The sequence below is a fragment of the Orcinus orca genome, chromosome 6, assembly GCF_937001465.1.
Source record: "Orcinus orca chromosome 6, mOrcOrc1.1, whole genome shotgun sequence".
NCBI classification, from domain to species: Eukaryota; Metazoa; Chordata; class Mammalia; order Artiodactyla; family Delphinidae; genus Orcinus; species Orcinus orca.
In genome coordinates, this window is record NC_064564.1 from 24,295,551 (window position 1) to 24,309,562 (window position 14,012).

At 38.7% G+C, this 14,012-nt stretch overlaps 1 protein-coding gene across 3 annotated transcripts in view; it reads left to right on the forward strand.

Annotated features, from left to right (window-relative positions):
• Positions 1-1,557: 1,557 nt before the first annotated feature.
• The window catches only part of SPTLC1 (serine palmitoyltransferase long chain base subunit 1), a 74,926-nt gene continuing 62,471 nt past the window's right edge, over positions 1,558-14,012 (forward strand). For all 3 annotated transcript variants that reach the window (XM_004270612.4, XM_033429647.2, XM_033429648.2), the window contains exons 1-3: positions 1,558-1,684; positions 4,326-4,433; positions 7,408-7,502. In XM_004270612.4, coding sequence (XP_004270660.1) covers positions 1,628-1,684; positions 4,326-4,433; positions 7,408-7,502 — 260 coding nt within the window. In that variant the 5' untranslated portion in view covers positions 1,558-1,627. The remainder of the gene's footprint in view (positions 1,685-4,325; positions 4,434-7,407; positions 7,503-14,012) is intronic.

Sequence of the window (14,012 nt, forward strand, 5' to 3'; positions counted from 1 at the left end):
GCACAAACATGGTACTGGATCCTAGGGCACCAACATCATTGGGTACATAGTGGCAACTTCATGTGCAGTGCATTAGTGCTGGTGCCATTTCACATAATTTGGGGAAATCAGGATTACTAAAATAAATGGCACTGAGAAAAATTGTTATTCCTTTAGGAAAAAATAAAGGCCCATAACTCTCATCATACAAAAATATAATTTCCAGAATAATTAAAGAGCTAACTATAAACAACAAACTGAAGCATGGGAGGAAAACCTAAGTGTGGTAAAGATGGTCTTTCTAAGCAAGATACAAACCCACAGGCAATAAAAGAACAGACTGACACATTACATAAGAATTAAAATATAGGTATGACAAAAGACAATGTAAAAAACTAGACAGAAATTGGGCAAAAATAATTGTCACATATGAAATAGGAAAATATAAGATATTCAGAATGCATAAAGAGCTTCCATATATCCATTAGAAAGTGAAAAATAACTAATAGAAAACTGGGCAAAGAATATGAATTGATGATTCACGAACGGACTACAAATGCCAATAAACATATAAGAATAACCATGAATAACCAGCAGCATGGAAAGTAAAATTCAGTGAAGAGACATTTTATCTCCATTAAATTAAATTGGCCAAAAATAGATTGATAATATCCATCATGAGATAGAGTATGGATACACTTTCGAACATTTAAAATTGGTTGAGCCATTCTGGAGAGCAGTATGGCAGTATTTATCAGCATTAACATGCATATTGAGTAAAATTCAACTTTGAGGAAACTTGCCAGACATACCCCAACACACACAGAAAGACAATAGGGCACATCGATGTTTACTGTAGCATTGTTTGTAATAGGTGAAAAAGTAGAAAAAACCTAAGTGTTCATCAATAGGAAAATGTTTAAATAAAATGGAAAGAGAAATATACATAACAAATTATTCCAATAAATAGGCTTCTTTGTTGATTAAAAACACAAGATTTATAGTCAAAAAAAGAATGGAAGAAAAGCAAATTGTAGAACAATATTGTCCCTATGCTCCCGGTTAAATTTAAGAAATCCAACCGAAGTGTGTGTGCACACCACGTTGGGATACATAGGCTCTTGAAGGTTCCACACCAAACTCCTATTATGGCTTAATACCTGCAAAGCCTTAGGCTAGGCTTTATACACGGTAAGTGCTATATAAGAGCTGTCTATTTTTTTTTACGATAATGCATTCCTGCATTACTTATGTAATTTAAAAGTAAAGAATATGTTTGTGATTGCATTAATAACTCCCTGCACCCAACTGCCTGCCAAGCGCGAGGGCCATCTATTAAAATCTCTCCATCCGGAGAGCCCAACACGTGGTCTGGCACATAATGGCCGCGCTGTGAACACCTGTTGCGGGGACCTGCCTGCAGCTTCCCACCCCTCCCCGCACCCAAGCGAGACCCCAAGTTGACCTTTCACCCCTAAACCTTCCTCAGCCAGCGCAGCCAACCGCCGCCCAGTACACAGGCGCGAGAAGGCGGTGCCCAACTGACGGCAGCCCCGCCTTCCGGGCGTATAAACGTCACTGGACCGCGCCGCGTAATATCTGACGTGCTTGTGGCCCGCCTTCCGGAAGGAAACCCTGGCGGCCAACTATGGCGACGGTCGCGGAGCAGTGGGTGCTGGTGGAGATGGTACAGGCGCTCTACGAGGTGAGCTTGGCGGCCCCGGGGGTCCACGACCACACCCAGCCCTGGGGAAGTGGGACGTTTTGTGTGGAGTTTTGGTCTGAGGCCTGGGCGGGGCTGGCCCGGTTATGCCCGGACCCCCGGCGTCCCTCGCTGGAAAGGCTCATAGGCGCACACATTTCCCAGTGGCGGAATGTAGGGAGGCACGGGCGGGAGCCGGAGCCGGGGGGTCTTGTATTGCGCTGCTGAGAGCACGGAGCCCTCTCCAGGTCCTGCCCGGATACAGGAGAGAGGCTAGTCAAAAACAAGAGTTGGGACTGATGGTAAAACGGAGTGATGAAAGTAGAGTGGAAAATCTCAGTCTGGTGAGGTCCTAGGGAAGACAGGTTCTCGGAACTGTGGAGCAGGGAATAGGGAAAAGAATTGTAATAAGTTGGACTTTGTTTTTGTTGGGACGTGGGGTTAGAAAGGAAGCCGAATGATTTAGGTATGTGAAATAGTTTGTCATTCTTCCGCCTACGTCCCATTTTCTGTCTTGTAAAGATACAACTATTTTAGTAAACTTTTAAAGAAAGACCAGTTAGGAGCTTTTTTGAAAGGTAATATAAAATTTAAATGTCAGTCTTGGAGAATGTTCATTCATTTGACATTTAGTGAGTTTCCATGCATTGTGCAATGGAACTTTCTGCGTGTTCTCTGAGCTGTTCAGTACAGTAGACCACTAACCACATGTGGCAGTTAAGCACTTGAAACGAGGCTAGTGCAACTGAGGGGCTGAATTTTTCATTTAATTTAATTTAGATGTGTATTTAAATAGTTGAATGGTGCTAGTGACTACAGTATTGGACAGCAGAGATCTAGATGCTAGGAATAGTGCAATGAGGGAACAGGTAAAAGTCCCTGTGCTTACAGAGCTTACATTCACTTAAAGTGAATCTGTTTTCTTTTGATAATTTTCTTAAAACTTAATATAGCGCTTACTGGTAAGGGGGATGATGCAAGATGTATTATTGCAAAACCCATCAGGACTTTTTGGAAAAAAAAACAGAGCAAATAGAGCCTAGGTGATGTCCAACCTTAGGTAGATTATAGTGACTAAGAAGAACCACTAAAATTTAAGATTTCCTTTTTTCTTTTTTAGAAATGAATAATTTCTACTATATATTGTTGCTGCCTTTTTGAAGACTGCCCTTTGACTATGTAACTTCTCATACCCTGGTATTGACCATGAGTGAGACTTGAGAGAAGGTCTCCTTGATGTAACATTTCCTAGGGAAGAAAAGAAGCCACATTTGTGATTTTTATTAATTCAGTAGACATTTCAATTTTTCTTAGGATTTCTTTGTGGAGTGGAATGTTTAGTGACTTGGACTTACGTTTGTCAACTATAATCCAATTATTGATAAAACTAAAAGGATTTTTTTAGTAGAGTCCTCATTCTTAAATGAATTATAGTCAGGAGGGATCAGCAAATTTTAAAAATAGTCTTAGATTTCTTGTTTTGCTTCTAATTTCTGTGCACAGTGTATGCAGAATTTGAGGAGTCTTGCTGTGTACCCATACATATGTAGCATGTATGTAGTTTTAAAGTTATTTGTCCAATGACCTGAAAGTTTATTTATGAAATTGCCAGCAGTTTCCCTGATCCCCCCTTCTGAACTTTTTTAACTGTTGTGAATCATCATTGCTTTCTTTTTGTCTAATGTTTGAAAATAATTTGTATTTACGTTTCTAAATACCTCTTTTTTTTAACATCTTTATTGGAGTATAATTGCTTTACAGTGGTGTTAGTTTCTGCTTTATAACAAAGTGAATCAGCTGTACATGTACATATATCCCCATATCTCTTCCCTCTTGCATAAATACCTCTTTTAAATGACTTTCCGATGACAACCTATTGGAATGTAGCACCCCATAACTGACTTATGGAGGTTTAGTTGGTATCTGGAATCTTTTATATGCACTTACTGTATCTAGTTGTGTAAGACATAAAAGTCAGCGTGGCTTTTATCCTGGAAATGTACAGTTGAAAAGAAGACCTGATGCGGATAATTTCATTAAGGTACCTTTATGGATGTTGACATGGAAAACACTACATACTTTGGGGGAACTGGTAGAAAAGAGACCTGCTATTTCTTTAAACACTTATAAAGTCTTCTTTTCTCTGCCACATTCCAAGGAGAACTTAAAGAGGCCTATTGGGGATACAGGAAATATAGTAAATTGTGCAAAAGTCTTTGAGAATTATGGTGTCCAAATAATTCTCAATTTATCCATGGTATGTGGGGGTTGTAGAAGGCTTGTGAAGCTGCGATATGTTTGTTACAGTTATTTCTCACCAGTAAAAATATAAATTACCTGAAGGATCTGATAGTTGATATTGTTAGACTATTGGAATTCTGTGTCAGATTTAATTTTTAAAATTAATTTTTATTCCTAACACTGCAGTTTTAGAGATTTTTCATGTAGGAGAAATTGCCTTCTGTTAGAAATGGGAAAACGAATGAGTAGACGTGAAGTGAGCTTTGAAAGTAAATTTTAAGAAGTAATAAATAGGTATAAAGGTCATGGGAGCAGTATATGCAGATGAATTAAATTTTATGTGCAGGTTTTGGAAATGTTTATTTCACTTCTTGTTATGCTTTTGCTTTTGACTCACTCCTAGGCTCCTGCTTATCATCTTATTTTGGAAGGAATTTTAATACTCTGGATAATCAGACTTCTTTTCTCTAAAACTTACAAGTTACAAGAACGATCTGATCTTACAGTCAAGGTAAGAAGTTAAATCTCTATTTTATTATTCGGTGTATGATTATAGTTGCTACATCTTTCGAAACAGGACTTGTGGTGGCTCAACTATAAATGTTAAAATATTTTCTGGAATGTAAGGAAATCAGGGTAAGCAAAATACGGGGAAGCCAGGGATAAAGTGAATACACAAAGGAGTACCATGTTACAGGCCTTTTTACTTTGCTAGGAGTAAACAGCAGTCTGGGAACGTACTAGATGCTGGACGGGAAGCATGGATGCATGCTGGATTTCAAATGTCCGTATACAAGAAGGATTACATGAGTTGCTCAGGAAAAGCACCACTATTTCTGAAGCCTGAATGAAAGTTTCCCCTGTGGTCTTTATAAAGGAAATTCAGAGTTAGAAAGAATCCTCCCCATCCCACTGCTCTCCACCTTCCCACCTCAAATCAAATTTTGATGTGTTCTATATGGTAAGGGACCCAGCTCAAGCCCAAGCTAGGCAAACCTTAGGAAGCAGAAGTGTCGAGAGGACTTGCAGTCCTGACCACTTCGAGTCTGTTAGTACGAGGGACCAAGGGGTTTGTGGAATCCCCTACCTTCTCACGCAGGTAGGAAGACTTAGTAACTGTGCCCTGGGTGTGAGAGGAAGAGCAGTTTTGACTGCAGTGTGGTTTCTGTAACTTGGATTGTTTCCTTATCCAGCCTCTGTAGCAATGTGCCAGAATACTACTTAGGGATACAGAGATGGTGAGAGATGTTTTCCCACAAAAATGCCTGAAACTTTGGTTCACAAGGCAGCATTGAGTGTGGCACAATGATGGAGTACTGCTCTTTTCTGGAGCATTCACAGAAGGAAGTGCAAGTGGAATGGAATTACAGCAATGTGGTGATTGTTCCCCTGGTTTCACTGGCTGCCCCTGCTGTCCTGATCATTAATATTTGTCATGAGATGGTCAGGCAGTATCCCCCCTAGAGGATAGGGGATATGCAACAAATGGTTCTTAGGGCACATAAGTTTTCGAAACCTGGGTAAAGAAGACTAAAGAGGTGTCTCATTGCATGATTTCTTGTAACCTTTAATATGCCAGTGGATATTTGAACCGCTGTTTGGAGAACTGCCATAAACTTGACCATAGATCCCCACCCCCGCCCTTTTTTTTATGAATACCTGTGGGATTAGTGTGCCTTAGAACACTCTTTTGATAGTATTGCAGTAAGATTGGGCTATCTGGGCCAGAAATCCTGTCTCTACTTTTTTCCCTTGGTATTTAGGAGCTCCACGTGAATGATTATGAGGCCATGGAATAGATTTATAGCCCAACTTTTTAAGGGGTTGATCATTCCTAATATTCTTAGTTTAAGTTTAGACAAGTCAATCCACACAAATATGCATTTTAAAAGAAGGATACTAAAACATAATTTTAGGATAACCCTCTAAAAGCAGAACTTACCTAGAGCAAGATTCAGTAATCACTGACATCTTACCCTAAAAGCTGTGGAAGAAAAAAAAAACTTTATGAGTGTTTCTAAACCTTAACTTATGGCAGCAAAGAAGAAATACCTTCTCGGTTTTATAGGTCTGCAGAGTCTCTTTTTTTATTATTTATTTATTTATTTATTTTATTTTGGCTATGTTGGGTCTTCGTTGCTGAGCGTGGGCTTGCTCTAGTTGCAGCGAGTGGGGGCTACTCTTCGTTGAGGTGCTTAGGCTTCTCATTATGGTGGCTTCTGTTGTTGCGGAGCACGGGCTCTAGGTGTGCGGGCTTCAGTAGTTGTGGCAGGCAGGCTCAGTTGCTGTGGCTCACGCGCTGTAGAGTACAGCCTCAATAGTTATGGTGCACAGGCTTAGTTGCTCTGCAGCATGTGGAATCTTCCCGGACCAGCGCTTGAACCCATATCCCCTGCATTGGCAAGCGGATTCTAAACCACTGCACCACCAAGGAAGTCCCCTGCAGAGACTCTTGAATACCAGGCAATCCTGAGTTGATTCTCAAATCTGTCTCTGTGGTAGCAAGTGGACAGTGTGCATGGTACATACTTCAGGCTTGTTCAGGCTGCTATTCTGTGCAGTCATTGGCAGAAGTAGATGAGGAATTTATTGACTGATTTATTCAGCCAGCATTTTTGAGTGCCTGAGCATCAGGTGAATATGCTCCTAGCCATGCCCTAGAATTGCCTGTTAGGAGAAAAATGCACAGAAGCATTTAACAGGAGTGTGAAGATAGGAGTATTGAGAGTGGGCCTATGTAAGGCAAGATTTGCTGTGGCTGTCATGTTCATCAGGTGCCTCATCTCATCCTGTACATCCAGACTACATTTTCAAAATTACATTGTTTTCTAGTTCAAGAAAGGGTAAGAAACTCAAAATAGTCAAAATACTTGGAATGCATGAAATAACAGGTAAAAGGAATAAAGTAGTTTTTTATGAGAAATTTCCAAACAACTAAATCCTGTTACAATAATTATTATGAGAGTCTTTTGGTATATTTCAGTTACTTCTGAATCCTTGCCAATGGCTTGTAGAAACAGTGCTTTGTAGTCTAGTTGATCCCTTCCTGTGACAGCCATGCCTGTAAGAACTTAAGGCATGGCTGTCTGTCATATCTTGCAGTAGAGGCTGAGCTCCCTTACCTGCAGTCATGCCTCTCACCTTTGTGTTACAGACTTTTAGTTTTATCATCAGTAGCAGTTATACTTCCTACTTCCCACAGTGAAAAATCCTGAACATAGAAATAAAATTTTTAAGAAATTTCCAGTCAGCCACAAAGCTTCATGGAAAAAGAACCTTTAGCCTGAGATAAGGAAAGAGGTGAGGGGTTAAGTGCACAAAACTCAATAGTGATTCTGTGTCATTTCCAGGCACAGCAGCTGGACATCTGTGTCTAGCAGTGTGTTCATTATGATGGTTCCATTACAACAAACAGTTTAGATACCGCTAGAGTTGCTGTCCAGTAAGTAGCACTGCACTGTATTTTAACTGCTTTTCTCCTGTAGGAAAAGGAAGAATTGATTGAAGAGTGGCAACCAGAACCTCTTGTTCCTCCTGTCTCAAAAGACCATCCTGCTCTCAACTACAACATCGTTTCAGGGTAAATTGGTTTTGCTAGTCAAGGGCTTATATTTGCTTTCCTGTAGGTAAACTCAACAAAGTATACAGTGGTTTATATAGTATTCCTTTTTTTTTTAACTGATATAAGACTTTTAGAAATTTCTGGAGATCAGAAACTTTTTTAATAGTCTCCAATTTGGGTTTCCAAGTTTGTCCCTTTTTAAAAATATATATATATATTTTTAAAAGCAGGGGCTTCCCTGGTGGCACAGTGGTTGAGAGTGCGCCTGCCGATGCAGGGGACACGGGTTCATGCCCCGGTCCAGGAAGATCCCACATGCCGCAGAGCGGCTGGGCCCATGAGCCATGGCCGCTGAGCCTGCGTGTCCGGAGCCTGTGCTCCACAACGGGAGAGGCCACAGCAGTGAGAGGCCCGCGTACTGCAAAAAAAAAAAAAAAAAAAAAAGTAATACACACACATAATATTTCAAATGGGAAGACAGTTAAAATGAAAAACAGCATTCCTACTTTTTCCCACCTGGATTGTTTCTGATTTTAGATCTGTTGAAGTTTACCTTCATAACTAGATATTAGCAGTATGCTTACGTTACTGTTTCTTGATTGATTAATGATAGGCAGTGCCTGTTGACTTTCACAATATGAATTATGAAACCAGCTCACTTATGCTACCTACCTCCTGGCTTCCAATGTTTTATTTTTATTTTTATTTCTTAAATTTTAAGTATACAGAAAATATCAGTCACATACGTATCTACCACCCAGAAGTAATAGGTATTAACATTTTGCTATCTTTACTTTAAATCTATTTTTTAAAAGAAATAAAGCATTAGAAATGCAGTTGACCCTTGAACAGTATGGGGGTTAGGGGCCCTGACCCTCTGGGCAGTCAAAAACCTGCATATAAATTAGAGTCAGCCCTCCAGATACCCAGTTCCTCTAAATATGTGGTTCTACATCCATGGATTCAACCAACCGTGGATCATGTAGTACAGTAGTATCTACTGTTGAAAAAAATCTGTGTATAAGTGGACCTGCACAGTTCAAACCCATGTTGTTCAGTGGTCAGTTGTATCACTAAAGAAATCCCTTCCCATCTATCACTTACTCTTGCCTCCCAGGCAAGATAACCACCATCTTGAAGTTGGTAGATGTTTTTCCTTTGCTTATATTTATACTTTTGCCACAGCATGCCTGTTGCCATGAAAGTGTTTAGTATTCTATTTTAAAATATGATGTAGGATATTCTCCTGAGTATGTCCTTCTACTTCTGGTCTGATCTGAGAGAGGCTTGTATTCTTCACTTTCGCGAATTTCTTTGGTCTCATGAAAGTTTTACTTCTCCTGAAATCAGACTGACCAATCATTAATGTTATGGTTATAAAATCCTTCCTACCACAAAGGTCTAATTTGCCTGTTTTCCATATGACAGTCAGTTGTCCCAACATTATTAGTTGAATAGTCCATTTTTTACCTACTGATTGGAAATTTCCCTTCTTTCATATGTCAAGTTCCCTTATAAAGGATCTGTTTCTGGCTTTATTTCTATTCTTTTGGTATATTTATCTCTCCCTGTGCCAGAACCTCACTTATACCACAGCTTAATAATAGGCCTTGACTAGAGTGAGTCCTTCACCTCCTTGTTCTTCACAATTGTCTAGGCTATCCTTGACTCTTCACTATGAGTTTAGGTTTAGCTGATCAGATTTGACCAGAAAATGGGTTTGGGTTTGTGACTAGTAATGCATTGAATTTATGGATTAATTTGGAGAGAATTGGTATATTGCTAATACTGAATCTCTTCACCACGTACCTTGTGTGTCACTTGTATACTTAGGTCTTTTATGTCTCTGAGAGAAGTTGCATAACATTCTTCATAGAGATTTTGCTTAACTTTTTTTTTGCTACTTTTTATTTGGAAATAATAGTAGATTCACATGCAGTTGTAAGAAATAATACAGAGAGATTTCATATACCCTTCGTCAGTTTCCCCCAATGGTAACATCTTGCTTAACTATAGTACAGTATCACAACCAGGAAATTAACATTGCATATCTTTTAATAGCTTCGTCTCTGGGTTCCAGAGAGTTTTCACTTCTGTCATGAAGCGTCATTTTCTTCTTGTTTCTGTGTTATTGCACTTGCTAGGATACCTACCATGCAGTGTTGAATAGGAGTGGTAACAAGGGCCTCTGTATCCTGTTCCTGATGGCTTTTAAGGGATAACCTGTATGGTGTTACAAGCCTTCCTTTCTCTTCCTAGTTTGCTAAGGGAACTTTTTGTTAGTTTTAAAGTCAGTGTTAAATTTTATTAAATTTTTTCTTTATCTATTGAGATGGTTGTGACTTTTCTTCTCTAATCCATTACTATATTAAATTGTACTGATTGATTTTTTTACATTAATTATGCATATACATAAATTTTTATGAGAAAAATTGCAAGCAACCATGCCACTCATCCTCACCCCAGATTCCAGCTCTGTAGACTTGCAGAAAGATGGGAGATTTACTCTCTGGAAAGGCTAAATATAAATTGAAAGTCCTAAGAATGTGTGAGGAGGTGAGTGCCATTCTAAAAACAGAAAGCAAGTATATAATGAATAATGGGATGCTAATCCCATTTCCTCCAACTCAGCTTTCAGAAAGTTGGAAACCAGATTTATATCCTCATATACACCTCACTGGAGGATTCCTCTCTGGTGAAACTCAGAGTCAAGAGAGTAAAAACAGAAAATTTTGAGTTTGCGGTCTCCACAGATGAATAAACAAGTCTATGTCTCATTATCATAGAGTGAAGCCCACCATCAGTCAAGAAGCCAAGCCCATTTACACAGTGCTTGCAATTAGCATTTCAGTGTCTTATTCTTAAAAATGGGTGGACAACCTTAAATTATGGTCCATTGATTTTCAACAGAATGCCAAGACAATTCAGTGGGAAAAGAATACTCTTTTTAACAGATTGTGATGGGACAACGGGATATACACATGTAAAAGAATGATGATGGACCCTGACCTCACACCATGTGTAAAAATTAGCTCAAAATTAATCATGGGCTTAAGTTTAAGAGCAAAAACTATAAGTTCTTAGTTTAGAAGAAAGAAAACAAAAGAGTAAATCTTCATAATCTTGGATTGGCCAGAGATTTTTAGATATGACACAAAAGCACAAGCAGCAAAAGAAAAAATAGACAAACTGGACTTCATTAAAATTGAAAACATTTGTGCTTCAAAGCCCATTACTAGAGAAATGATACAAAACCCCACAAAATGGAAGAAAATATTTTCAAGTCACATATTTGTTAAGGGGCTAGTATCCAAAATATTAAATATATAAAAAGAACTCTTACAACTCAGTGATAAACCCTATTTAAGCATGACTATTTGGTTAATTTTTATTAATTGTTGGATTTTTTTTTTTTGCTAATATTTGTTATTTTTAGCATCAGTATTGAAAAATGAGTTTAGTCTTTTTCTTTTCCCTTACTGTGCTGGCCCAGCTTTGGTATCAGAGGTATATTAGTCTTACAGTTTTCCTGGCAGCACTATTTGTTGTTTGTTCTGTTGAGCATATATTTTTAATCATGAATTTAATGTCTTCAGTGAGTTTTTAAAGCTGTTCATATTTCCTTTTTGAGTAAGTTTTGGTTACTGCCATTTAGTAATTGTTCATTTCTTCTTTTGTTTTCAAATGCATTGGCATGAAGTAATTCATAGGATTCTCTTGGGAAGTTATATGTAAAATATATACGTATAACTTTGTATATAGATATATATAACAACACATCTATGGATTTGTGTCTCCATTGCAGGCATTTGTGTCTCCTTTCTCACTCAAATTTGCCAAAGGTTTATCCTCTGGTTTAGTTGAGTCTCTGTTTTATTTTCTTCATTTTGGGCCTTTCCTGCAAAGGCATTGACTCTCCCTTCAGCACCGCTCTCATCAGCACCCATGTAAGGCAGCATTCTCATTTGCTTTATTATTTCCTTCATCCCCAGCGCCTGCATCTGTTCTCCTCCCCAGTAAGGTATCCCACTGTAATACGTGTATTTTGCTTTCTTTTATTATTTTATGTTATTAAAGTCATATATGTTGTTTTTATTACGTATGTATGCTTGAAACCATGTAATCTTAATGTTTTATGAAAGTTTTTAATTTTGTGCTCTAGACTTCATTCTGGTTTTTTTCTTACAAGTTGTTTACTCAGCACTTATTTTTCAACAAATATTTGAGTGCCTACCATGTTTAAGGAATGTGCTGATGAGCATGTGCGATAAATCAAAATCTTAGTTCTCTTGGGGCAGGCTGACCAAGAATGAAATAAATACAATGTTAGCTGGTGTTGAGCAGTATGAAGAAATATCAAGCAGGGCAGAGAGGTGGAATTGCTAGATGGACTTCCTGTTCATTTCTTTCAACTGCTACATATTATTCTGTTGTGTATGGCCACCATGTTTTACTTAGTGATGGGTAAATTTAGTGATTTTCCTCATGATGGATACCTAAGCTACCCCCACTCCCCACTGCCACAAAAAAACCTGGTGATTAAACCTGATTAATGTCCTCTTGTGGACCTGTCTGAGTCTCTCTAGGGGTGTGGGACCAGAAATTGGGTACTACTCTATATGCCTGTCTCATTTCCCTTTGGGACTTTCCTACATTGTGATTCTCCTGAGTTAGTATATGGGCGTTCAGTTTCCCACAGCTGTGTTTGGTAACATTGTTTTATTTTGCATTTCTCTGATTATTTGAGCCTTTAAGTATCATTTGATCTACTTATTATTAGCTGCTGGGGTTTTTCCCCCTGTGAATGCCTCTTCATATCTTTTAGTTCTTCTTCTCCTTGATTCCCAGTCTATCTTTCGATTATCAAGAGTCCCCAGTATTGTGTAGCTTTTAATCCTTGGTCAGTTTTTGAGTAGTAGTCTATTACAATGAGTCTAAGAAACTTTTTTTTTCCGATTTTAAGATCTCTGAAACATGTATGAATCTTACAGCTGCTGAGAGTCATTGTCAGCTGGGAGCAGGTGAGGGTATCATTTCTTGCACACTGATGAACTTGGTCATGGCTATGCTTACTGCCAGCACCTCAGTTGAGTTTTGTGCACTGCTGGTAAGTAAATCAGCTGATGGAAGGAGAAATGGCCAGATTCCTCCAGACAGTTGAACAGAGGCTACTGGGACTAAGGCTTTGAACATTCCTTTGTCAAACTCCTACTGCCTTTGGGTAATAACAGTTTACTTTCTAGAAACGTGATTCAACTGCATAAAGATGAAACTAAGAGTTTAGTCCAGTAGGAAAGTTCCAGCATCAAACTTAGAGAATGGGTGATACTGACTTGTCAAGTAATCCCAGAGATGATAGCAGAGCATCCTCCTAAGCAATGCCAGGATCCTTCTGTCAGCAGGGAGCAGAAAATGTTAGCAGGGAGTATGAATACCCATGGTATCCATTACGTAGCAGAGAGCAGACAGAACTGCTGACTAGAAGTTACGAATGTCTTACCTGATTGATCTTGCTTATATTTTTCTTTTCATAGATACAAAAGTAGAATGACAAAAATCTGTGTCAAGATAGCCCTTTCATTAAATATGAACTAAAATATAAATGATAAGAAAACATCATTGCATTTTATTTTATTTTTTTCATTTTTGGCTGTGTTGCGTCTTCATTGCTGCATGCATGCTTTTCTCTAGTTGCGGCGAGTGGGGGCTACTCTTCGTAGCAGTGCATGGGCTTCTCATTGCAGTGGCTTCTCATCGTGGAGCATAGGCTCTAGGCACGCAGGCTTCAGTAGTTATCCCACACGGGCTCAGTAGTTGTGGCTTATGGTCTCTAGAGCGCAGGCTCAGTGATTGTGGCATATGGGCTTAGCTGCTCTGTGGCATGTGGGATCTTCCTGGACCAGGGCTTGAACCCATGTACCCTGCATTGGTGGGCAGATTCTTAACCACTGCACCACCAGGGAAGTCCCTGCATCATTGCATTTTACTTGGCTGTGTCTTTCCTCCTTAGTGATAGATAAAATACAGTCGATGCCATCTTAGATTCATGAAATCTAGTAAATCTCTTTATCACCCGTCTGTTAATTTTGTCTTTGGTATCTTCATTGAACCAGAATTCTAAATTTGGACTTGGTCATATTCATCCATTTTCGCCTCATGGTTTGTGTGTTTGCATACTTGTTTTAGAAATCATTTCCTATTCCAAGGTCACGAAGACCTTCTAAATTTTCCTCTGTTCCAAAATACTTTTTAGTTTTTTTTTAATATGTGTGGAATTCATCTTTGAATATGGTAATTCAATTTTATTTTTCTCCATAGAGAAAGAAATATGTGTAACTTAGTAGTTAGTGGGGGCAACTGATGTCATTTGCCATATATTTATATATAGGCACACCTCATTTTATTGCACTTCACTTTATTGCACTCCCATAGATACTGCACTTTTTACAAATTAAAGGTTTCTGGCAACCCTGTGTTGTCAGAAGATGGTTATCATTTGTTAGCAATAAAGTATCTTTTAAAAATTAG